The sequence below is a fragment of the Staurois parvus genome, unplaced genomic scaffold, assembly GCF_062004578.1.
Source record: "Staurois parvus isolate SC_StPar_1 unplaced genomic scaffold, SC_StPar_1.0 ptg000147l, whole genome shotgun sequence".
NCBI lineage: Eukaryota > Metazoa > Chordata > Amphibia > Anura > Ranidae > Staurois > Staurois parvus.
Genome location: NW_028317943.1, coordinates 25,604,062 through 25,631,608, shown reverse-complemented (window position 1 = coordinate 25,631,608; position 27,547 = coordinate 25,604,062). Strand labels below are relative to the sequence as shown.

The following is a 27,547-nucleotide window of genomic DNA, read 5'->3' as shown; positions in this document are numbered from 1 at the left end:
CAGACAAAGAGATCCATGGAGAGAGTATCATTGTGCATCGCAAATGTGTTGAGTGTTTATTTACTTTGTATCTTTTTTTATGAATGAGTAACCAGGGGTTCATGTAAGGGGGTACTGTATATCAGGGGGCCTCCTTATTTTAAAGGGGACCTATAGATTCCAATAAATTCACCCCATCATTCACAGACCCCCCTTCACTGGGCCAAGGATGTGGGGAAGAAGTTCTTGTCTCCATTAACATGGGGCTTTGCCATACTGCGTCCCTGGCAGGGTATACCCCCATGTTGGAGGTATGTGGCCTGGTATTGCAGTGGCAAGCTCGCTGCCCCTCCTTTCTTGGCTAGCCAGGTTGAATGCTCAGATAAGTATGGATTTTGGTGGAGAGCCCACACAATTTCTATGTTTTGTTCCATTTTTTTTTTTTTACATGGGGTACCCCTTAAAATGCATACCAGACCTTCATTAAAGATAGGGGTCTGGTATGGATTTTAAGGGGGAACCCCACATTGGTTTTTTGTTTTCACTTCATACTAGAACCTACCTAGAATAAGGTTCTGGCATGAATGTTGAAGGGAATCGCAAACACTTTGTTTACAAATAGAATAAAACAGCTGGAAATTGTCAATTAGTGGCAACTGAAACTGTAGTTTCTCTTTGTAAAATTCACTTTACTTTTACTTTATTACATCAAACAAGTGCACCACTATATGTACAGGTTTAAGGTATCCCCAAGCATGTTATTTAAAGCAATTGTGTATTTTCACTGTTGCCATTTAAGCCTTATTAAAAGAACTAGTCAGTGGGTCACCCCGCTGACAGCTGAATGTAAAAAAAAAAACATTTTCCGGCAATAAAAGAAAATGTGAAAAAAAACAGTGTGGGGTTCCCCCCCAACCCATACCCAGTCCCCGGAGACCCCACCCCCATGACATCACCAACCCAGCATGCCCTGTGTCACTGATGTTACAAGGGGACGGGGTCTCCAGTGATGTCACCGGATGGACCCACCCCTTGGTTATTTAAGAACTGTCAGACGGTGGAGCTACCAGACGGCGGGAGCCTTCGTCGGGACCAGAGATTTTTTCTTTTTTGGGTCTCTGGGAGTTGTGATTGATGATGGATTTACACCAGGGAATATTTTTTTTTATTTTTTAATAAAGGACTTGTCAAGAACTTGTGTTTTTATTTAATTTTTACCCTTTTTTGGTGAATGAGTAGGGCCACTATGTACCCCATACTCATTCACATGTTAAAGGGGGCTTCCAGATTCTGATAAGCCCCCCGTCCGCAGACCCCCACAACCACCAGCCAGGGTTGTGGGGAAGAGGCCCTTGTCCTCATCAACTTAGGGACAAGGTGCTTTGGGGCAGGAAGGTATGTGGCCAAGTATGGTTCGGGGGGGAGCTTTCTCCCCCCCTTTCCTGACCTGCAAGGCTGCATGCTTGGATAAGAGTCTGGTATGGATTTTGGGGGGGTTCCATGGCAATTTTTTTTTATTTTAGCATGTTGTTCCCCTTAAAATCCATACCAGACCCAAGGGGCCTAGTATGGATAGGGGGGAGACCCCTACGCTGTTTATTTCAAATTTTTTTATTGCCGGAAATGGGCTGACTTCCCAACCCTCTCCTTAACAACCAGTGAAAAAAAACCCTGCTAAAGGCTGGGCACTGGCGTTTAGCAGGGTTTAGGAGAGTTTAGTAGAGTTTAGGAGCTGTCAGCATTTTTTTGGCAAAAACGCTGCTGCTACTAGATTGTGTTTGCCCACCTCAATGATCTGAGTTGTGGAATACAGAAAGACTACCCTTTTATGGTCTACTGCATTTGTGACCCTAAAGTTTTGAGTATTTCCATTTAGAATCTAAACAAATTCTCTCAATTCCTTTTCAGTATCAGGTCGTCGATATACCTATGCCAGGTCAATACTTGCAAAGTTATTTGCAAATTTATAATCTGAATAAATAAGATTCTTCTCAGCCTCCCCCAGAATCGAGTTAGCATATGCAGGAGCACACTTAATGCCCTTAGGCAGGGCCCTGTATCTGAAGGAAATGGGAACAATCAAACATGAACTCATTGTGAGTCAAAAAAATTCCAGGAGATCTAACACAAGCATATTATGTGGTTTATTACTCACCATTCTTTCCTCCATAAAATGTTAAACCGCCTCCAAACATTTTCATTTCATTATAATCCCTGTGAATAGGTAGAATTCATGTAGAAGTCTTGTTGTACCAATTGTAGCCAGTGGATTACAAATATAGTCCCATGCAATTTTTGAGATTACAAGGGCATTGAAGGTAATATTACCAACTCTTTCTTGTTGGATTATAAAGGTGCAGTAACTATATGAGCACTATTTATACTCTATTTTGCAATTAGATAATCCAGTGGATATGTACATAGTCACAAAAATTACAGATTGTATTTCAGCCATATGACTTGGAATAGTTAAAATGTATACAGATGTCTTGCAGTAAAATATAGAAATCAGTGGATTACAAGAATAGCCCATACAATTTTTTGATTACAGTGTAGCATTGGTATTAAAGGGAATAATACTGAATTTACATGTATACATACAGTGTATCCCAGTAAGGGAAGGGTACAACTCTTCCATTAAAAGAGTACAAGATGTTTTCTAAATGGACAAGTTACAGAGTGAGCAACCCCCTATCAACAGTGAGCAAGATAGGAAGCCACAGAAGCTCTCAGAAGATTAAAAGAGAAGTAAAGGTTTAAAAAAAAAGAAAAATCATACTCACATCGGTGGATGTTGCATCTGTACCCCGCTGCTTCTAAGACTGAGAACTGAGAGATCAAAGACTGCTGCTCGCTTAGTTGTAAGCCTGTTGAGCATTGAGCTCATCTATGCCACTACAGCTCTTACTGGAGTGCCAGGCTGTGGAGGGAGTGGAAGTGGCTGGCTCAGGTTTTCAGCAGATCGCTGGGTGGACCCTGACTTTAAAGTCGGGGTCTTTCCTGGGCCTGAATTTAATTGGGTTAAAGGAGTGTAGAACAAACCTGACTCCTTTGATCCACAGGACAAGTAGAGCCAAACAAGCTTTGGTTATACCAGAGAATAATATCAAAGGTAACTAAACTAGCCCAATCTAACTTCTAAAATCTTTTATTCCTAATGTTCCACTTCAACTTCTTTTAGATGTTTTTATACACTATATTGCCAAAAGTATTGGGACTCCCCTCCAAATCACTGGATTCAGGTGTTCCAATCACTTCCATGGCCACAGGTGTATAAAATCAAGTAGGCATGTAGACTGCTCCTACAAACATTTGTGAAAGAAAACTTTCACTCTCAGGAGCTCAGTGAATTCAAGTGTGGTACTGTGATAGGTTGCCACCTGTGCAATAAGTCCATCCATGAAATTTCCTAGCTACTAAATATTCCACGGTTAACTGATAGTGATATTATAACAAAGTGGAAGCAACTGGGAATAAAAGCAACTCAGCCACATGGTGGTAGGCCACATAAAATAACAGAGCAGGGTCAGCGCATGCTGAAGCGCACAGTGCGCAGAAGCCACCAACTGTCTGCAGAGTCAATAGCTAAAGACCTCCAAACTTCATGTGGCCTTCAGATTATCACAACAACAGTGCATAGAGAGCTTCATGGAATGGGTTTCCATGGCTGAGCAGCTGCATCCAAGCCTTACCTCACCAAGTGCAATGCAAAGCGTCAGATGCAGTGGTGTAAAGCATGACGCCACTGGACTCTAGAGCAGTGGAGACATGTTCTCTAGAGTGATGAATCATGCTTCTCTGTCTGGGAATCTGATGGATGTGTCTGGGTTTAGTGGTTGCCAGAAGAATGGTACTTGCCTAACTGCATTGTGCCAAGTGTAAAGTTTGGTAGGGATTATGGTGTGGGGTTGGTTTTAGGGGTTGCGCTTGGCCCCTTAGCTCCAACTTTGTGGGAACAGTTTGGGGATGGCTCCTTCCTGTTCCAACATGACTGCACGCCAGTGCACATAGGAAGAACTTGACTGGCCTGCACAAAGTCCTGACCTCAACCCAACAGACAACCTTTGAGGCGAATTAGAGCAGAGACTGCAAGCCAGGCCTTCTCATCTGACATCAGTGACTGACCTCACAAATACGTTTCTGGAAGAATGGTCAAACATTCCTAGAGACACACTCCTAAACCTTGTGGACAGCCTTCACAGAAGAACTGAAGCTGTTATAGCTGCAAAGGGTGGGCAAACTCAATACTGAACCCTATGGACTAAGACTAGGATGCCTTTAAAGTTCATGTGTGTGTAAAGACAGACATCCCGATATTTTTGGCAATATAGTGTATGTGTCTACAAATAAGTTATTTCTATTGTGGTATTGCAACTGTCCCTTTGGAGGATATGTATATCTGTTTAATTTGGATCATACTGTATATTGTATTTTCCTATTTTTCTGAAGTAGTTATATAAGTGGATACAAGTTTTTGGTTTTTTTTTTGGTATATAACATTTTGGGTGCCTAGCGACTACAGATTCATATTATGGAAGCAAATTCCCATAGGCTTTTTGTTGGCATAAAATGAGTTTCCAATAGCTTTCCTTCATTTCCATTAAAATACACATTGGCTAAAACCTCATCCTGTTTGTTCAGCCGTAAATAGTACATCATTCATGTTCCGATTACAGCGTATTGGGCCCACACATCACTCTAAATACATGATATACTTGAGAGTGATCGCTCAACAGACAGCACCAAGCTTGAAGCAATTGTAAGCACATTTTGATGCCATCTTAAGACCCAAATGTATTTACATATTTTTGTTAGTACCTAATAATTTAAGCATTTTTTATTATAATACTTGCATTTGTACTCATAGTTAAGATGCTGAATGGGATGCAGTTAAAGGGAATAGATACGGTAGTCTTTTCATGGACTATTAGATATACATTTAAGAAAGATCAGCATATAATATACCTATTGTGTGTCAGATTTATAAACTTTGTTTCTATGTATAGTTTGTCATTATGTATGTACAGTAGGTACGTGAGGCAACAATTTTTGCTAATTACATACACAAGCCCTGATTCCTGTTTTTCAGTTCTACACTATGGTTGTGCCTAACTGCTCCCCCTCACAATGCAAGATTATGAGGCAGCTGACACACTGAGAACAATGCGTGTCCACTGTGACTGATAACTTATCTCAGTAGTGAAATAAAGATTTCCCTCATTGATGCATTTTAAAAAATGCAAAAGTCATATTACAAAAAAATTTAAAGGTAGTTACTGTACATAGTTAGTCTGGCTGAAAAAAGACAAAAGTCCATCCAGTTCAACCAAAAAAAAAGTTATAATCCTACACCCACAATTGATCCAGAGGAAGGCAAAAAACCCAGCAAAACATGAACCAATTTGCTCCTGCAGGGGAAAAAATTCCTTTTTAATCCCCCAAGAGGCAATCGGATATTCCTTGGATCAACTTTACTTATAAATGTTAGTAACCAGTTACATTCTGTGTATCCAAGAAAGAATCCAGGCCTTTTTTAAAGCAATCCACTGATCTGGCCAGAACCAACTCTTAAAGGAAGTCTAGATCACATTTTCACAGCTCTTACTGTGAAGAAACCTTTCCGTATTTGATTAAATTTCTTTTCCTCAGACAGAAAAAGCTCCCCTTGTCCTCTGTGATGACCTCAAGGTGAATAACTCTACACCAAGTTCACTATATGAACCACTGATGTATTCATACATGTGGATCATATCCCCTTAATCTCCTTTTCTCAAGAGAGAATACATTTAGTTCCTCTAATTTTCCTCATAGCTGAGCTCCTCCATGCCTCTTATCAGTTTGGTTGCCCTTCTCTATACTTTTTTCAGTTCCCCAATGTTCTTTTTTGTGAATTGGTGCCCAAAGCTGAACTGCATATTCCAGATGAGATCTTACTAATGATTTGCACCGGGGTAATATGATATCTCTCTCTCTGGAGTCTATACCTCTTACAAGAGAGGATTTTGCTCGCTTTAGAAACCGCAGCTTGGCATTGCATGCCATTATTAAGCTTGTGATCTACCAGAACTCCCAGATCCTTCTCCACCATTGATTCCCCCAGTTGTACCCCCCTAGTATGTATGATGCGTATTCTTAGCCCCCAAGTGCATAACCTTACATTTATCAACATTAAACATCATTTGCCACATATTTGCCCAATTAAACAATGCATTGAGGTCGGCTTGTAAGTTGAAGACATCCTGTAAGGACGTTATTCCACTGCCCAGCTTGGTGTCATCTGCAAAGACTGAAATGGGATTTTTAATCCTATAACGTTAAACATTACAATAACGCAAACTACATCTGCACCTAAAATAAACTTACAACAACCTCATCCTACACTCCCTATTGTCAATCTTCCTCTGCTTCAACTTTTATCTGTTAATTCACATCTACAAGCAGCCTTTCTAAACCTTTGAAATACTGGAGAACCCTTTAAATAGAATAAAATTGAACAAAAAGTAATAATGTGCAGGAAAGAAATGCAGACAGCAGAGGCGTAACTAGAACCTTCAGGGCCCTGGTGCAAGAAACCATGAAGAGCCCCCCTGACCCCATCCCTGGGCCCTTTCCATCGGTCCCGGGCCCTTCTCATTGATTTCAGAGCCCTTTACTCCCTTGTAAGGGCCCTTTCTTACGATCTCATAGCGGGATCCTTTCACATGTGCTGCAGTTGCATAGCTGCCAACCTTTCCAAAAAATATTCAGGGACACCTTTTTTTGCTGTGTTCTGTTAGTCATTGTAGGCAAAGAATGTTTCTTAATTAGGGGTTCGGCATTTAAAATGGGCGTGTTTTTTCAAGAGCCACCTAATGCCATATCCCTTTGCATATCTCTACACCTCCGGTGGAATGCCTCCGTTGTCCTCAGCATGCCGCTTCCATACCCCCACACATCTCTGTACCTCCTAAATAACCCCTGTACCCTTAGCACACCTCCATAACCCCCAGCACACTTCTATACACCCTTGCAATTCACTGCACCACCTACACACACACCTGTGCATCTCCCAGCATCCTCCGCACCCCCCCCCCCAGCACACCACTGCATCCCCCACATACATCTGTACCTCCTAGAATTCTCTTTATTCCCCATTGCGCCTTCATACACCCAGCAAGTCTCAGTAAACCCCAGCACACCTCCTCACCCATCGCCCCCCCCCCACACACACATACATGCACACACACACACACACACCTCTGCACCTCACAGCATCCTCTGTGTTCCCCAGCACATATCTATCCCCCAACGTGTCTTCATAACCCCCAGCATGCCTCTGCAGCCTGCAAAACACCTCAACACCCCCCAGGATAATTATGTACTCTGCCGCACATCTCTGCACCCCATATCCCTCCGTACCCCCTACACACACCTCTGTACCTCCCAGCATCCTTTGTATCCCTCCGGCACACCTTTGTGCACCTCACAGCATCATCTGTGTTCCCCAGCATATCTCTATATCCCCCAACGTGTCTTCATAACCCCCAGCATGCCTCTGCAAAACACCTCAACACCCCCCAGCATAATTATGTACTCTGCCGCACATCTCTGCACCCCCCATCCCTCCGTACCCCCTACACACACCTCTGTACCTCCCAGCATCCTTTGTATCCCTCCGGCACACCTTTGTACACCTCAGCACCAGCATGTGTCTTTACCCCCCCAGCACACCTTCAACTCATAGCACATCCCTGTACCCCCCCTCTTCTTCCTTCCCAACACACACAACAATGTGCTTTCAGTACCCTGGTCACACCATGGCCACTCACCTCATACTGCACATTATTGACCAGCAGCTCTGTAGTGCCCAGCATCTCCCTCTGCTCTTTGGGCAGCAGTTCATTATGCAGTGGAGGAAAGGAGGGGCATTTGGCAGCTTCATGGTGCCCACGGCATCTACCTTTGCCCCTCCGGCCAGCGGTTTAGCTATACAGTGGAGAGGGAAGAAGCCTCTGACCTGGACAGGTACTGGCTTCAGTGAACAAGCAGAGCAACTAACTTATGCACTAAAGCAGGTACCTGTCCAGGTCAGAGGCTGCTCCCCCCATGCACTGCATAATGAACTGCTGGCCAGAGAGCAGAGGGAGATGCCATGGGCACCATGGAGCTGCCAATCGCCCCCTCCTTCCCCCTCCACTGAAAACATAATTGCTAGCCATGGGAGATGCTGGGTCTTGAGGCCCCCAGGGTGGTGGAAAGCCAGGGCATGGTCGCACGTGTGACCTTTGCGACCCTGATAGTTCCACCACTGGCAATGGAACATGGAGGCTGCTATGGACAAGGGAGAGCCGTGACAGTGCTTAACGGCTCCATCTGTAGGCAAGTCTGTCATAATGTGCTAGTATGCAGTACAGACTAGTACATTATGGCTTAAAGCTGCTGGGGGACCCATTTTTATTTATTTATTAATAGAAAAGTCTGTATTGATAAAGCAATGCAGCACTTACTAACACTTTATATACAGTTTACAAGTATTGCTCATGTCTAAAGCTATTTTTGTAACACAATGTTTATCTTTATTTTGGCATTTAAAACTCAGTACAAAACCAGAAAAAACTACTTTGTAATATATTATAACTGGCCACAGTATCTGAGGGGCAGCAGTATATTGGCATCGCTCTAACTGATGGCATGATTTCTTTATTACATGCTGGAGATCTGGAAGAATGTTGAGATTGAGACAGGCAGAAACAGGATAGTTGATAAACATAGAATGGATGTTATACAGAGGGAAGAGCAGATGCAGGAGAGGGTCCTCCAAGAGACTGGTCCTCCTTGTATTGCTTTCGCACAGGGGCAGCGAGTGAGAAGGCACTTGGGGACCCATTTTTTAAAATAATAAGAAATATTTTACTACCGCTTTAATTGTTGGCTACCATGCACAATCCAGATTGGTCACTGGAAGGAAAGGCCCCCTTATGCTAAGAGTTGATGAAAAGAAGAGCCATTACACTGAGTCAGTGGGAAGAATGCTACTTACATTGATGATCAGTGAAAAGAATACCTGCTTAACAGATAGCTAAAAAGATCACTAGTGTCATAAATTCCTTATCTGAGAGGCAGAAATTGCTTATTGCTTGAGGAACTCCAAGCAATCTCTGTAGGAACCCTGGTTGAAACAGGCTTCTCTAAAGGTTACTCCATGTACACAACATCACCATGAAGGCCTAAATGAATGCCTAATTAAGGTAAGTGCTAAACGTATAGTATTCAATATTTACCACTAAATGTTTGTAAAAGTGCATATGTCATGGCAAAGGTTAGTAATGCTTTCTGTGCATCTGTGTTATTTCTGGCATTTAGTAAATCCATGACAGAAGACAATGATGACATGGCAAAAACTGAAAGTCTGAGCAGCTGTTTGTGGAGCACAAAGTGGTACAAACACAAAAAGAATAGATAAAATAGACAATTTGCAAAATGTGCTAAAGGTGACAAACCTGAAGCCTTGTGTGGAACAGTACCCAGTAATGGCATATTTACAGTTGGATCAGCCATGATTCCTTTATCCAGGGAGCGAAGAGACAAAAATTCATAATAATATTCAGCCTGTAAAACAAAGAAGCAAATCATAGTGCAAAAGTATAAAGGTATAATATGTGTGAATCATCCATATGTACCTGTACTTTCTACAGCCTCCAATCAGATTCCAGCTGTCAAAATGAAAGAACAGATTGGTGGTAATAGGCTACACAGAGAGTGATTATTTAATATTCTTTGTCCTTTCATAGCATGGGTAGCACTGGGCACCAGAGGCATGTGCCAAAGCAGTTCAGAGATGAGTAAGAATCCCCTAAGTGCCTACTCAGCTCTAATATGCAGTGTTACATGACACAGCTGAGGGGAGGATAGGTGGGAGATCTGTAGTGGAGGGGGATATGTGGGCATAGGGGGAAATCTGCACTGGGGAGGGAAGTCTGTATTGAGGGGGATTTGGGGAAGAGAGCCCTGTACAGGGTAATTTGGGAAAGGTTGGGGGGGGGGGGGAGGGAATATCTGTAGTGAGGGTGATTTAGGTTGGGCTATCTGTACTTGGGGACAGAGAAATCTCTGCTGGGGGAAATTTCTTACTGGGAAGAGGAGACAATATTTGGTTCTGTTGTGTACATTTCCTGTGCGTTACCTATTCCTAAACCCTGCACTCTGCGATATATACTTCTGACACTTGCATTCTGCGTATTAGGAACTCTTGGTCCTTTGTACTCTGTACATCATGCACTCCTAACCCCTGCGTTTTGTGCGTTACGGACTCGTGGGCTCTGTGCGTTAGGCACTTCTGATTCCTGTGCTTTGTGTGCTGCGCACACCTGAGCAATGTGCCTTGTACATTACGCTTTTCTGAGCCTTAATGATTACTAAGCTTGCACTCTGTATGTTGCGCACTCCTCAGTCCTGCGCTTTGTGCATTATGCACTTCTGAGTCCTGTTCTCTGGGCATTACACACTCTGTAGCCCTGCACTCTGTGTGTTATGCAGTCCTGAGCTCTGTGCTTTATGCACTTCTGATCCCTGTACTCTGTGCTTTATGCACTCCTGATCCCTGTACTCTGTACTTTATGCACTCCTGATCCCTGCACTCTGTGCTTTATGCACTCCTGATCCCTGTACTCTGTACTTTATGCACTCCTGATCCCTGCACTCTGTGCTTTATGCACTCCTGATCCCTGCACTCTGTGCTTTATGCACTCCTGATCCCTGTACTCTGTACTTTATGTACTCCTGATCCCTGCACTCTGTGCTTTATGCACTTCTGATCCCTGCACTCTGTGCTTTATGAACTCCTGAGCCCTGCACTCTGTGCTTTATGAACTCCTGAGCCCTGCACTCTGTGCTTTATGTACTCCTGATCACTGCACTCTGTGCTTTATGCACTTCTGATCCCTGCACTCTGTGCTTTATGAACTCCTGAGCCCTGCACTCTGTGCTTTATGAACTCCTGAGCCCTGCACTCTGTGCTTTATGCACTCCTGATCCCTGCACTCTGTGCTTTATGCACTCCTGATCCCTGTACTCTGTACTTTATGCACTCCTGATCCCTGCACTCTGTACTTTATGCACTCCTGATCCCTGCACTCTGTGCTTTATGGACTCCTGATCCCTGCACTCTGTGCTTTATGTACTCCTGATCCCTGCACTCTGTGCTTTATGCACTCCTGATCCCTACACTCTGTGCTTTATGCACTCCTGATCCATGCACTCTGTGCTTTATGTACTCCTGATCCCTGCACTCTGTGCTTTATGCACTTCTGATCCCTGCACTCTGTGCTTTATGAACTCCTGAGCCCTGCACTCTGTGCTTTATGAACTCCTGAGTCCTGCACTCTGTGCTTTATGCACTCCTGATCCCTGCACTCTGTGCTTTATGAACTCCTGAGCCCTGCACTCTGTGCTTTATGCACTCCTGATCCCTGCACTCTGTGCTTTATGAACTCCTGAGCCCTGCACTCTGTGCTTTATGCACTCCTGATCCCTGCACTCTGTGCTTTATGAACTCCTGAGCCCTGCACTCTGTGCTTTATGCACTTCTGATCCCTGCACTCTGTGCTTTATGAACTCCTGAGCCCTGCACTCTGTGCTTTATGCACTCCTGATCCCTGCACTCTGTGCTTTATGAACTCCTGAGCCCTGCACTCTGTGCTTTATGCACTCCTGAGCTCTGTGCATTACATTCTCTTGAACCCTGTGCTCTGTGAATTACACATTCCTGAACCACACACTCCTGTGCTCTGTGGTTTACACGTTCCTGAGCCCTGCATTATATACACTCTGCACTGTATACGACATAGTCCTGAACACTTCAGTGTAAAGATATTTTATACTCCTGAGTAAACTTTATGCTACAGTGTATTATACAAGTACATTGACCAAAGTGGTAAATGTCTCAGGATTTACTGGTTGATAAATTGTCACTGATTATTTTAATTTTTAAAGTTTTTTAAAGGTAAGATGTGTGCAAAAAAGCCTATTTAATAGAGGAGGTTATTTTTTTATAATTGGTCTGAGGTTAGTAGACTCTCACTGACACAGTAAAAAAGCACATTTTCTAGGTTTAGGATATGTGAAATACTGTATGTGTGTGTCCTGCATGCAGTGAGTAGGCTCAGGTTTTATTTGAGCATACCCATTTTAAGCCCCTCTCACTTTCACAAAACTATTTTGGCGGCGTGCACTATGTGTACCGCCTCATTTTTCTCCTCTGAGTTGCCCGAGTCTTTTGCTATCCATAATCCAACCAATGCTCCTGTTTCATAGACAAAACAGGTCAGGTAACACAATCCTTACACCTACAACTTTTTAAAATGCATTTAAAACCAAAACCTTCTTTATTTTAGATTTAAGATGGTAAGAACCCCTGTACATTTTTATTGCTGTCTGTTTCCGCACTGGAATGATTTACCCTCTCTGTTTGTCCTAGTCACCTTTCTCACCAACACATAAACTGGAAAATCTAACATTTTGGAGATTTACTACTACTACAGGCACTTATATAGCGCTGTCAATTTCCGCAGTGCTTTACATATATATTGAACATTCGCACCGGTCCCTAACCCACAAGGAGCGTAAAATCTAAGGTCCCTAACTGCCATTCATACATACACATACTATAGCCAATTTACCTACCAGCATGTGTTGGAGTGTAGGAGGAAACCCACACAGACACAGGGAGAACATGCAAAATCCAGGCAGGTTGTGCTGAGGTTGGGATTTGAACCAGCGACCCTAGTGTGGCCAGGCGGAAGTGCTAACCACTTAGCCACTGTTCTGCCCTCGCACTGTCACCAGAACAAGAGGTGAGGGGAAATGTTCCACTGGGGACACCAGTGACAAATGTCCAAGGAAGAAATTCCCCTATCCTCTCATTTCCTGTTGCGTTTTCAGGACAGGAAGTGAAGAGAAAACTCACAAACAGGACACAGTGCAAAAAAACAATTATCACGGGTTTTAACCCTTACCTTCTATATCCAAAACTGAAAAAAAAAATTGGCGAAACATTCAAATTAATAAGGGGGATGGAGGACTTCAGCTATGAGGATTAGTTACATAGATTACAGTTATTCACTCTGGAGAAGAGGCACTTAAGAATGGATATAATTACGATGTACACTTATATCAAAGGTGACTTTAGTAACTGTAATAAACTGGTTGCTCGAAAGTCCCTGAAGGGGACATGTCGCTACAATTTCAGGTAAGAAGAAAGGAGGTTTAACCTTAGATTATAGAAAGGGTTCTTTACTGTTAGGGCAGTAAAATGTGTAACTCTCTCCATCAGGAAGTGGTACTATCTGAAAATGTTGATAACTTAAAAAAATGTTTTGTTTTTTTCTGGAAACAGAATATACAGAACTATAGGAATTGTTAGAGAATAAAAATACACACACACATAGATTGAACTGGATGGAACTGTGTTTTTTTTTCAACTTTATAAACTTATGTAACTTTAAAAAGAACTAGAAAAGACTTGTTCGTTTACAAAAATCAAAAGGACTTGCTTTATAAATCAGGATTTATATGGTAATATGCAGTGTAAAGAATTTGCAGGAAAGACCAGAATTCGTGCCTTTTATCAGATGAAAATGTAACATTTTCAATTTCCTTATGCTTTGCCTTCCATAGACTCAACTGTCCCTTGTCCAATAAATACAAGACTCTGCTGCCAGGCTCCTTAATATTACTTGTCACACCTTGTCTCATTGTTCCCTTTATTGGCATACCTTCTGCCAGTCACCTAATCAGGCTTTGCAATTTGTAATATACACAGCAGTGTCCTCTCAAAGTGATTCTAAACCCAAACTGTTTTTTTTTCTCAATGAATTTCCTGCAGTAATGTAAAAAACTCACCCCTACCTGTCCTAGCCCACTGCCCCTAAACACTTATTCGAGACCTCTATCAAAGCAGTTCTGTCCCTGGCTGCAGCTCTTCTCTCCCTGCTTCCTGCTCTCACAGGATCAACTGGCTGTTGCTGCTGTCCATAAGGAAGGAGTTGGGGCATGGCTGAGCTGCGCTGTGTATTTCTATGGATGCACGTAGGCCAGTTGAGGAGCGTGCCTGCACGGGTGCCCCTACAGCACACAGCTTGCTGAGGGGGTACCTGAAGGAGAAGAGGAGTGGACAGTGCTGGCGGGGGGACCAGCAAAGAAGAGGTAAGGGATCACATTGTGCAATACCATTGCAAGAGCAAGTAATTATAACATCTTTTTTTTTATTTTAATAGAAAAACAGCCTTTACAATCAGTTTAAACCAATTCTATTGTTACAACTTAACAGAACTACATTTTGTAGCACATAATGCCTTCATTACATAATTTACAAAAATCAACCAAAAGTGGATTATGACAATAGGATCACTTATAACATCCCAGGGAGAGAGAGTGAGATAGTGCCCTGTAGAGCAGAGCAGAGGAGTGCCAGCTGTAGGGATAGTTATCATTTTTAATAATTGGGTGCCTATAGATGCAGACTTTTAGGACACCTTGTACAGAGTTATTATAACCTTTATCATACCTGAAGCCCAATTTTGGGGTCAAGGACAGCCTCCCACCTACCTTGGATCACCTCTAAAAAAAAAGCTTTGCTATAAGATGCATTCTTAGACCACAAAGATGGCTTATTTCAGCTGAGGGAAAACGAAAACAATACCAGTGATGGGCATACTTGGATACGTATAACGAGTATTGTCCTGGCTTACATCTCAAATAAAAAAATGGCTAATAAATAAAAATCTAAGAAGGGTTTTTTTTTTGTACTAGATGTGTTATACACCTTTAATCTAGTGTTTGGTATGGTCTGACTCGTAATATTATTTTGTATTAAAATACATCTTTCATAATTCAGCTGTCATTGTTGTCAATTACAGCCTGTGGCGAGAGAGTGGGAGGAGGGGCCGAACCATGCTGCGTGTGTCAATAGATGCACATAGCTCTGCTCGAGTTTGAGCCTGCTTGAGTACCCTCCTTAGCAATCAGCTCAGAAGGGAAGAGGAGCTAGGACCTTCAGCAGGGCGCCTCAAAATAGGAGGATCAAGGTTGCTCTGAGCAAAACCATTGCACAGAGCAGGTAAGTATAACATGTTTGACATTTAAAAAAAAATAGGTTTACGTTCACTTTAAACAACTGATGTTATCTGCTAATCAGATTTTTTTTTTTGCCAGTTTTGCATTACTAAATTCAGTTAAAAACAAATTATCATTATACAGCATATTCACTAAGGTCTACATGCCATTACAAGGATCAGAAAATATACCCTCACCGGCCACTTTATTAGGTACATCTTTCTAGTGCCAAGAAAATATCCCCCACACCATTACACAACTACCCTGAACTGTTGACACAACAAGGCAGGATGGATCCATATTTTCATGTTGTTTGCGCCAAATTCTGACCCTACCATCTTGATGTTGCAGCAACCAGTCTGCCCATTCTCTTCTGACATCAACAACAAGGCATTTTGGTCCACCCAACTGCTGCTCACTGGATATTTTCTCTTTTTCAGACCATCTCTGTAAACCCTAGAGATGATTGTGTGCGCAAATCCCAGCAGATCAGCAGTTTTTAAAATGCTCAGGCCAGCCCGTCTGGCACCAACAACCATGCCACGTTCAAAGTCACCTAAATCCCCTTTTTTCCCCATTCTGATGCTCAATTTGAACTTCAGCAAGTCGTCTTCACCGCGTCTACATGCCTAAATGCATTGAGTTGCTGCCATGTGATTGACTGATTAGCCATTTTTGTTACCAAGCAATTGAACAGGTGTACCTAATAAAGTGGCCAGTGAGTGTATGTGCCACCTATTAGTCAATTGCAAATAATACGCTCCAATGTTGCTACCAGAACCACTGTCTGATTCCCAACCAAATGCATACAAGTAGATGTGTCTCCTTTTTATGAATCACTTTTGCTTCTGCCTACTGACAGCTGGGGGACCATGTAACAGGTAAGGGGACTGGCTGAATGATCAAGCAGAGGGTAGCTTTAACTTGAACTTTATTAAATATGTGCAAAGTAGAATTAACAATGCAAACAGGGTCAAATGGTAAAAAAGTATGCATACAGTACACAACAATGTTAAATCGATTGTGAAGCTGTACAAATAGGAGCTCATAAGGGCAGTGCTGCTACAACTCATAAAGGACATTAGATGGCAGTACAGCACAGTCTCTATCAGTCTCTGCAGCAACAAATACTAGAGAACAACCACTATTTCATCAAAGTACTAGAGAACTATAGGCAAAACCTTTTTTCTCATTTTGGATAAAGTAAGGGAGGGTTACAACCCCTGTCATTTTTTTTAATTTGCCATCTGTATCCCATCGGGGAGATTTCCCTTCACTTCCTGCCAAAACAGGAAGTGAAAGCTAATCCTCCAAAATGAGGGAATCCTAGGGTGTCACCAGAACTAGTGCGTCCATTGGAAGATTTCCCTTCTATTCCTGTTCCAGTGTCAACTCCAAACTTTGGATTTTTCTTTATTTTCACTTTCAATGAAAACGGTAAACAGAACAGAGAGGGTGAATCTCTCTAATGAGGGCGAGCACAGTAATAGGTACCTGACAAGTGTTCTAATCCCTCTCCCCAAAAAGTTTTGCCTTTAGTTATGCTTTAAACGGTATTAGACATTACTAGCTATTTGCACTTGGCCTCTGAAACAGTGAAGTCCAGAGTAGGTCTGGGTACACAGGTGATCAACTTTAAGGATCTCTGGGCTGGCACCACAGGTGATTGGCTGGAGGTGCAGGGTCACTCTAGTTGAATTGTATTACTCCTGCAAACAATTGGAGCAGTGCCCCCTGCAGTGGCTGGTTCTTCCATAGAAGATGCATGCATTCAAACATTTTAAATTTATCTTTCAGTTCCTACTAACTCACAGATACTAATTTGTTTTCTTTATGTGGATGTGACAGACCCAACCAGGGCATGGGTTTTTGGAGGGGACTAGGGGCTAACCCTCTACCCACTGATTATGGCCCGTGGAGGATACCAGGGATTTTGTCTGCTTCTCCCGGTCAGATCATGGAAAAGAGCTCAGTTCAGCCTCTGATCACAGGGAGAGAGCGAATTAATCTCTGATGATGGATAATAACATGATGAACACTGATATCAAGGCTTGGATTAATTCTCAGGATAAAGACAATAAAGATTCCCTTCTGGAGTGGATGGAATGGTTAGCCCTTCTGTCTGGCAGTACTAGAGTTGTTGGTTCAATTCCCAGCCACAGCACCACCTGCCTGGAGTTTGCATGTTCTCCCTGTGCCATGTGGGTTTCCTCTGGGTACACTGGTTTCCTTCCACACTCCATAGACATGCTGGTAGGTTAATTGGATCCTATCTAACCAACAACTCTAATTGGATCCTATCTAAATTGGCCCCAGTATATGTATGTATGAATGTGAGTTAGGGACCTTAGACTGTACACTCCTTGAGGGTTAGGGACTGATGTGAATGTACAATATACAGTCAGGTCCATAAATATTGGGACATCGACACAATTCTAACATTTTTGGCTCTATACACCACCACAATGGATTTCAAATGAAACGAACAAGATGTGCTTTAACTGCAGACTGTCAGCTTTAATTTGAGGGTATTTACATCCAAATCAGGTGAACGGTGTAGGAATTACAACAGTTTGCATATGTGCCTCCCACTTGTTAAGAGACCAAAAGTAATGGGACAGAATAATAATCCTAAATCAAACTTTCACTTTTTAATACTTGGTTGCAAATCCTTTGCAGTCAATTACAGCCTGAAGTCTGGAACGCATAGACATCACCAGATGCTGGTTTCATCCCTGGGGATGCTCTGCCAGGCCTCTACTGCAACTGTCTTCAGTTCCTGCTTGTTCTTGGGGCATTTTCCCTTCAGTTTTGTCTTCAGCAAGTGAAATGCATGCTCAATCGGATTCAGGTCAGGTGATTGACTTGGCCATTGCATAACATTCCACTTCTTTCCCTTAAAAAACTCTTTGGTTGCTTTTGCAGTATGCTTTGGGTCATTGTCCATCTGCACTGTGAAGCGGCATCCAATGAGTTCTGAAGCATTTGGCTGAATATGAGCAGATAATATTGCCCGAAACACTTCAGAATTCATCCTGCTGCTTTTGTCAGCAGTCACATCATCAATAAATACAAGAGAACCAGTTCTATTGGCAGCCATACATGCCCACGCCATGACACTACCACCACCATGCTTCACTGATGAGGTGGTATGCTTAGGATAATGAGCAGTTCTTCTCCTTCTCCATACTCTTCTCTTCCCATCACTCTGGTACAAGTTGATCTCGGTCTCATCTGTCCATAGGATGTTGTTCCAGAACTGTGAAGGCTTTTTTAGATGTTGTATGGCAAACTCTAATCTGGCCTTCCTGTTTTTGAGGCTCACCAATGGTTTACATCTTGTGGTGAACCCTCTGTATTCACTCTGGTGAAGTCTTCTCTTGATTGTTGACTTTGACACACATACACCTACCTCCTGGAGAGTGTTCTTGATCTGGCCAACTGTTGTGAAGGGTGTTTTCTTCACCAGGGAAAGAATTCTTCAGTCATCCACCACAGTTGTTTTCTGTGGTCTTCCAGGTCTTTTGGTGTTGCTGAGCTCACCGGTGCGTTCCTTCTTTTTAAGAATGTTCCAAACAGTTGTTTTGGCCACACGTAATGTTTTTGCTATCTCTCTGATGGGTTTGTTTTGTTTTTTCAGCCTAATGATGGCTTGCTTCACTGATAGTGACAGCTCTTTGGATCTCATCTTGAGAGTTGACAGCAACAGATTCCAAATGCAAATAGCACACTTGAAATAAACTCTGGACCTTTTATATGCTCATTGTAATTGGGATAATGATGGAATAACACACACCTGGCCATGAAACAGCTGAGAAGCCAACTGTCCCATTACTTTTGGTCCCTTAACAAGTGGGAGGCACATATGCAAACTGTTGTAATTCCTACACCGTTCACCTGATTTGGATGTAAATACCCTCAAATTAAAGCTGACAGTCTGCAGTTAAAGCACATCTTGTTTGTTTCATTTCAAATCCATTGTAGTGGTGTATAGAGCCAAAAATGTTAGAATTGTGTCAATGTCCCAATATTTATGGACCTGACTGTATATGTAAAGTGCTGCATAAAATTTACAGCGCTATATAAGTACCTTAAATAATAATAATGGTCAGAGGAAATATGGTAGCCCTCCTGCAGACTGGGTTGGAGAAGCTCCTCCACTTGGGTCAGAGATATTTATCAACAATCTCCCTCAAGAAATCTATGAAGATAAATTATTTCCACTTTTCGAGACTGCTGGCACATTGTCTGAGCTTTCTCTTATGATGACTTTTCTAGTGGACAGATTATACAAATGAAAAGCAAACAACTGAAAGACAGCATGTGTAATGTACTCTGTATATTCAGGGGTGTGGGCTTGTTGCCGGGCTGTCTGGGGTGGGCTCCTGGCTGGCCTGGGTGCCTGACTGTTGATTAGCTTACTATTAATTAGATTACTGTTTTTTGCTAGCTGTTAATTAGAGTACTGTTTAATTAAATCACTGTTAGATGTTAGCTGTTTATTAGATGTACTGTTAGATGTACTGATGATATTACTGTTTAACGTTTGCATTGTTTAGGATCATGTGATCAAGCTCTTATCTGATTTTGTGTAGTATAAATTCTGTGTGAACTTTCAATAAAGAGAGTTCCAGCTTGCAGTTAAGCTAGTGTCATCTAGTTTTTAGGTGCAATTCCCAGCTATAATACTTTGTTCATGTGTCCCAGCGGTGAGGTTCTCTGATGGAAGCACCCAGGCGGGGTGCCAGGCAATCCGTCACAGTGGATATCAAGGTAGATCTAGATAATTATAACCAATCTATCAAGTTTAACATGTTACTTTAGTTTTAAAAATTGATTTCTTTTTTTTTTCTTTAATTCATTATTTATGGAAGGTGAAAACATCCACAATATGCACAGAATTTCACCATATCAGAGACACCATAACAGTTGTGTAGCACCTCTCTCTTTAGTTAGAGGTTGGATAGCAGCCTGGGATGAGTGGGCCAGCTAACTTTAGGTCAGGGCAGAGGTCTCTGCAGTTCAGTTCCCTGATACACCCCCGCTCTAGAAGCTTGAGAGGTTTCTAGAAGGCAGTGGGTGGGGGTAAGGAGGGGATGATTTGCATGTGTGAGTGATCTTGACCAATGCTCAAGCAAAAGGCTTGACATGGGGTCAGGACAGCCCTCACATATGATTGAGCCTGGTCAGCAGGAGATAGTCAGTGTCGGGTGGAAGATGGAATGAGAGGCTGGAGTGTGGAGCCTGGGAGGGAACCCAGGGAAAGGGTCTACCTACAGGCAGGTGCTTGAAAAAGGGGACCTCCCTCTACCAAGAGGGACAGCCTGAGCAGGAGGAAAAGAGCCAGCCCAGCAGAAGGCCTGAAGGCAGCCACCAACCCATAAAGCTATCAGGAAGGACAGTGTGAGTAACCTTACACCCCCTGGGCCAGATAAGGGGAGAGGGCAATCAGGTGGAGAACCCAACTAGCTCCTCAGCCATGACTGTTTGACTTTGGCAGCTTCTGGATCCCCTTGCCAAGGGTATACCGTCAGTGCAGCTGGGAGAAAAGGAGGTACACCAAAGAGCTGGAATGCTCTCAAAGAAGAAACAGATTTTTTTCTTTCTTGTCCATAGACTGGTACATAGTTGTTAAGGAGACAGTCCTCGCAGTTCACAGTTCCTTGGCATCCCATGCATCCCTGAACCCATCTAAGTTAAATACCCCTTAATAAAACTACAAAAACAAGCCTAAGGACTGGTTAATGTCACCAGTGTGGAGGAACAAAATGTGAGTTGCCTGGCTGTGCAGAACTATAGGGGGACCCAAAACTCAGTGACCCCTAAGGGGGTAGTGCTACAGTTGCAAATATGTTACAGTCTGTGAGGTAGCAACCAATACACCAATACATTCACCCAAAAAGAGGAGAATCGCCCATTGACAAACTCTGAGATGGGTGGCCTGCATATTAAAAATTCAAAAATTGGTTTCAATCATTTTAAATCTGCAGCCTTTGTTCAAAAAAGCTGCAGCTCTGATATCTCCTTCTGTACTGTGAGAACCCTATGATAAATCATCTACTGTATAGTGAATTGAATATATTATTTCCCTGGTGCCCAACCTGCAGCACGGGGGCTGCATGCAGCATTTTGTAAATTATGTGTGGCCCTTGGAACCTCAGCACTGTGTAGTGGGAACATTGATTACGGTGATAGCATTGATTTCTATTAGCCTCGTGTAACATGTTCCCAGCTTCATGTCGTCTTCTGCAGCATATCCTCAACCAACAATGTATCATGTCCACACTCTCTGACCTTTTCCTCTATTAAGTCTGCAGTTTTTGACAGTCCTCTCAAACATTACTTATATTGAACATTATGTATGACCCTTTGGTGATGTCAGGGGCCACATCTGAAGCCCCCTTTAGCTCATAAGTTGCCAACCACTGTCTTATTTCCTACTTTTTACAAAACCAATAAAACTTATTGCAAAGAAAACAATGCCCAGTGATCCTGCCCTAAAGGTCATTGTGCAGGGAATTCCTGTTTTGGGGTGACAATTGTCTCCCAATTGTGCTCCTGCATTGTTACCCTGTCACATATGATTCTAATGGAGACTGCAAGTGGCCAGGCGAAAATCATTATACAGGCATAAACCACTACTGTCACTATCAGGTAAGCCGGTCAATGATGTGCACCAGATGATGGAGCAAGTGCATATAGACAGGAAAAGGCTGAAAAAGGCAAAAGAAGGCCAGAAGCACTAGGGTGTAAAATGTATGGAAAAGAGGTGAAAACTGTATTTTACAAGCAAAAGAAAGAACTGGAAATTGTTTATAACACAGTGTTTTAGCAAACTAAATGGCATCCTGTTAGGGTTTAGATCTAATTCAGAGGTACTTTTTGGGGAAAATCATGTGTTATTGTATTGCCCTTTAGATCACTTTATAATTAGGCAACTAGACAAGTGCGAATCAGTTCATTTGCATTTGTTTTTCATATGCAATTTCCTTTTCGGAGATTATGATACATCAGATTTTCTGAATGGATACAGAAATGAATGGCAAGGAATCTAAAAAAAAAGTTATAGCAAAAAAAAATAACGAATGCAATCGTTCATTTTCTATTTTGTTCGAAGATCTGAATTTATTGTGAACAGCTGTGATTGTTAAGGAGCGGTGGCCACCGCATCCTTAACAACCATGACTCATCTGCGGGGTGATTTTGAAAACTTTTCTAATCCACCCGATTTAAGAAATAAACAAAATGAATCCTGAAGAAACAAAACGAATCCCGAAAACAAAACTGACCAACACAACGAAACCAAACAAACAAAATTTCCTCCTCCCTTGACCAATTGATAAACTCACACGGCTTCAACTACCATCTCTATGCTGACGACACACAAATCTATCTCTCTACCCCTCACCTCACCCCCTCAGTCTCCGATCAGATCACCAGCCTACTAAGTGACATATCGGACTGGATGTCATTCCACTTCCTCAAACTCAACCTTTCCAATACTGAGCTCTTAGTATTCCCCCCAGCCCGTGCCCCCTCCCCTGACTTCTCCATCAAGTTCAACAACGCTACCATCAGTCCCTCCCCTCAGTACTAGGTGTAATCCTAGACTCCCATCTGTCCTTTCAGCCCCAGGTCCAATCACTGACAAACTCATGTAGACTTCACCTCCGCAACATCTCCAAGATACGACCGTTCCTAACCTCGGAAACCACTAAGACTTATTCACTCCCTTGTTATATCTCGCCTTGACTACTGTAACTCCCTCCTCACTGGCCTACCTCATTGCAGGCTATCCCCACTCCAGTCCATCATGAATGCTGCTGCCAGACTCATTCACCTTACTAACCGCTCTGTATCTGCCACCCCTCTCTGCCAATCCCTCCACTGGCTTCCAATTGCCCAGCGGATAAAATTCAAAACACTAACACTGACGTACAAAGCCGTTCATAACACTGCTACTACCTACATCACCGACCTTATCTCTAAATACCACCCAAACCGTACTCTGCACTCCTCGCAAGACCTCCTACTCTCTAGCTCCCTTGTCTCCTCCTCCTATGCTCGTCTCCAGGATTTCTCACGGACTTCACCCATCCTCTGGAACTCCCTACCTCAAGCTATCAGGCTATCGCCTACCCTGCTCACCTTCAGGCGCACTCTGAAAACCCATCTCTTCAGGGAAGCCTACCCTGACTCCGGCTAACTACTGGAATCCCCTACTCCTCCAACCACTCCATCCCCCACAGCTAATTACCTCTTGTACCACTATCCCCTCCCTCCTAGATTGTAAGCTCCAAGGAGCAGGGCCCTCTAATCCCTCTTGTATTGAAATGTATTGTTACTGTACTGTCTCCCTCCAAAATGTAAAGCGCTGAGCAAACTGTTGGCTCTATATAAGTCCCGTATAATAATAAATAATAATAATTTCCACCTACTGAATGCATTTGAAACGAAAATGTAACAAAAGTTTCCAGCATGCACATGTCTACTGTTAACAAAGAAAACTAAAAGAATCTTATATTCTGCATAATAAATTAATAAATCTAAATTGTATTTTATGCACCCACACATTTAACCTTTAACTTTCATAAGAACATGACATAAACTCAACATCTTCTTATGTCATTTTGCAGTGATAGTTATTGAGCTTATTTGACTAGAAAGAGTTCTCAGCTTGCAGAAAGGTTAATCCATGCCTTGAAAGGTAAGACACATGGCTAGCTGGTACAGACTGATGTTGGACAGGCTTCAAACTATTAAGCCTTTGTTCTTAGGACTTACAGAAGGGCTTTGATGTCTTGGATAAAACACCCCGGGCACACTAAAGTCCAAATGCCCGATTATGTTCTAACGAATGTATAATCAATAGTGCATGCAAGTTAAAAGGGAGAAGAATTAAAATGCTTTTGTAATTAAAACTTTATTGACTGTTTATGCCTCATTTAACCCATTCCACAATTTTGTTTGTATAGAAAAACCCTGTGATCTGAATTAGGAGTGTAACACTTCTGACTAGGATAACCTGAAAGCAAAAGAATGGCACAGAAGAATGTGCAGGAATAAAGAAGCATGGAGAGACACTGGCCTTCATTTATTATTGAAAATGCAGGAACAGTGAGCAACAAAAGGGTAACTATATTATATTGCCTTGCTTTCAATATACAGTACATGTTATATAAACAAAAAGCACATTAGTTTTCAAGTGTTACTGCAGATCATTTCTCTGTAAAATGAAACTGGCTATAAATGGATTTTACATTTATAGGAAATTATCATCTTGATGTGGTGAAAATTTACAGGCATACCTCAGTTTACGAATTGAATTCATTCTGTGGGACTTTTCGCATAGCAATACATTTGTAAACAGAAACGCCGTTTCCCATAGGAATGTATTGAAAACCAATTAATCCGTTCTGGAGGTCAGACAAAAGTAAACGCTACTAAAATACTGCATGAGTTATTTTATCAAGTCATGCGGTATTTTAGTAGTGACAAAAATGTGTTAATGTTTCAGCTGTCAGCGGGGTTCCCCATTCACAGTTGAATGTAAAATAATTGTCGGCAATTCAAAATATAAATTATTTTAAAAATGGCGTGGGGTTCCCCCTCCCATCCATACCAAGCCCTTCGGGTCTGGTATGGATTTTGAGGGGAACTCCCGCGCCAAAATTTTTATTAAAATGGTGTGGGGGTCCCCCCCAAAATCCATACCAGACCCTTATCCAGGCATGCTGCCCGGCAGGTCAGGAAAAGGGGGGATGAGCGATCGTGCCCCCCCCCGAACCATAGCATGCCACATGCCCTCAACATGGGGGGGTGCTTTGGGGCAGGGGGGCTCCCCCCCAAAGCACCTTGTCCCCATGTTGATGGGGACAAGGGCCTCTTCCCCACAACCCTGGCCGGTAGTTGTGGGGGTCTGTGGGCAGTGGGCTTTTTAGAATCTGGAAGCCCCCTTTAACAAGGGGGCTACCAGATCCCGGCCCACCCACTATGTGAATGAGTATGGGGTACATGGTCCCACTACTGATTCACAAAAAGTGTAGTGTGAAAAAAGACAGAACACAGTCTTTGACAAGTCCTTTATTAAAAGAAAAAATGAAAAGAATGTCCCCCGCAGTAGATCCAACATCATTCACGATGTCCGCCGCTGACCCGGAAAAGAATTTTAAAAAAAGGCTCCGCTTCCGGCGATGGCTCCCACCGTCTGCCTGCTCTGGTGGTTTGATAGTTCTTAAATATGTAAGGGGACATCACCCGAGTGACCCCCGCCCCATGTGACATCATTGATGTCACATGTGTGATGTCCCCGGGTGGCCCTGCCCCTTACATGTTTAAGAACTGTCAAACCACCGGAACAGGCAGACAGCAGGAGCCATCGTTGGAAGCGGAGCCTTTTTTTTGTATTCTTCTTTTGGGTCGGCGGCGGCGGTGGATATCGTGACTGACGTTGGATCTACTGCAGGGGACATTCTTTTAGTTTTCTTCTTTTAATAAAAGACTTGTCAAAGACTGTGTCTTGTCTTTAACCCCTTGCCCCCCAGCCAATGGTTGATTGGCAGCCGGCAAAATCCCTCAACGTTCTGGGTGGTCACCATGTGGCGTCCTTTCAGGCATGCACAGTTTGCGCGCCTGCAGAGCCGTGCAGCGACGTGATCTGTCACCGGCCGTGTACCTCAGACAGATCCGATCCGATGACAGATCTGAGTACCGGCCCCGTTGCCGGTACCATGTAACCTTCTGTGACCAATCACAGCAGGTCACATGACAGTTGTATACAATGGATGGCTTCATTCATGCCATCCATTGTATATTAGTGTGTCTAGCTGTGAATGGTCACAGCGATCACATGCACAAGCTGGGCCAATCACAGCCCAGCTGTGTCATGTGATTAGCAGTGGCCAAATCACAGCTAAGCACAAAAAAAAAAAAAAACCCTGAATGAATCGATGTCATTCAAGTAATTACTTGCTATAAGCAAATTGTGTAAAAAAAAAAAAAAAATACCGATCACTTCCCCAAAGTAGTACAATGTTACTATGGTAACATTGTACTACTTTGGTCATAGTGAAATATGAAAAAAAATCTTAAAAAAAAAAGAAAAAAAATGTAATAAAAAATAAAAAAAATTTAACATATTTAAAAAAAAAATTATATATATTTTTTTCATACTGTCACCAGTGTCCCTGATCACCGCCATGCCAGTTATATGATGACGCTGTACTGCACTAGTGACAGTATGTAAAAAAATATAGTGAAAATAATTTTTTAAATGTTTTCATTTTCCAAAAAATTATGACAAAAAAACTACAACTTAAAAAAACTCGCCATGCCTGTTATGAAGTACGTCAGACAGTCTACTCTGCAAAAAGGGGTCATTTTGGGATATCAGTACTATTCTGACATTCTTGGACCTTAAGAAATTAGATTGGCTGTCAGTACTTCAGGATTGATCAATATTCAGATCTATACCATAGTTTGTGAACTCTATAACTTTACTACAAACTAAAAAATAAATACTGATTTGGGTTATTTTCACCAAAGACATGTAGCAGAATACATCTTGGCCTAAATTTATGAAGAACAATTATTTATTTGCAAACCTTTATAACAGAAACAAAGAAAAACGTGTCTTTTTTTCAAAATTTTCAGTCTTTTTTTATTAATTTAGCAAAAAATAAAAACCCCAGTGGTGATTAAATACCACCAAAAGAAAGCTCTAGTTGTGTGAAGAAAATGATAAAATTTTAGTTTGGGTACAATGTTGTATGACCGCGCAATTGTCATTCAAAGTGTGAGAGCGCTGAAACCTGAAAATTGGCCTGGGCAGGAAGGGGGTAAAAGTGCCCTGTATGGAAACGGTTAAAATAAAAGTTTGAATATTTATTTAATTTTCTATCCCCAGGCCAAACCCCTCAATTATATGAAAAAAAAAATTATTTATTTAGTTAACAGATTGGGCATAAATTAAAACCAAGCAACTGACTAAGACAGGCCATACGTGAATATCTTTTTTTTCATTTAGTCATTTATGTGGATGGGGAAATCACTCCCACTGAGCTATTGCATTCTGCTAGAAGGAAGCCTTCCCCAACGGCAGAATACAATGATCAGTGTTGCCAGCTGTAGCCAGCGGCACTGATCATTCAGGAAAAACCCAACAGGCTGGTTGTACACAAGTCAATCGATAGATTGACTTGTATACAACCAGCTAGCCTATACATGGATTGAAATTTGGTCGGTTCCTGCTTAAGGCTTTTTATTTAGAAAGAGAAAAGAGAAGGGAAATCACATCTTTGATAAATGATAACTACAGTAGAACTATAGGCAAAACCTTTTTTTATCATTTGGGATAGAGCAAGGGAGAGTTATAACTGCTGTCAAACATAGCCAAAACAGGAAGTGAGAAGAAATCCCTGCAAAGTAAGGAAATTCCTTGGGGAAACCCAGGTCTCCAGAACTAGTGTCTCCATTGAAA

General features: G+C 42.4%; 1 protein-coding gene across 1 annotated transcript in view; it reads right to left on the bottom strand.

The window, feature by feature from the left end:
- The window catches only part of WIF1 (Wnt inhibitory factor 1), a 125,222-nt gene that overhangs the window by 64,225 nt on the left and 33,450 nt on the right, over window positions 1-27,547 (bottom strand). The window contains exon 3 of the mRNA XM_089674153.1: window positions 9,459-9,567. Coding sequence (XP_089530279.1) covers window positions 9,459-9,567 — 109 coding nt within the window. The remainder of the gene's footprint in view (window positions 1-9,458; window positions 9,568-27,547) is intronic.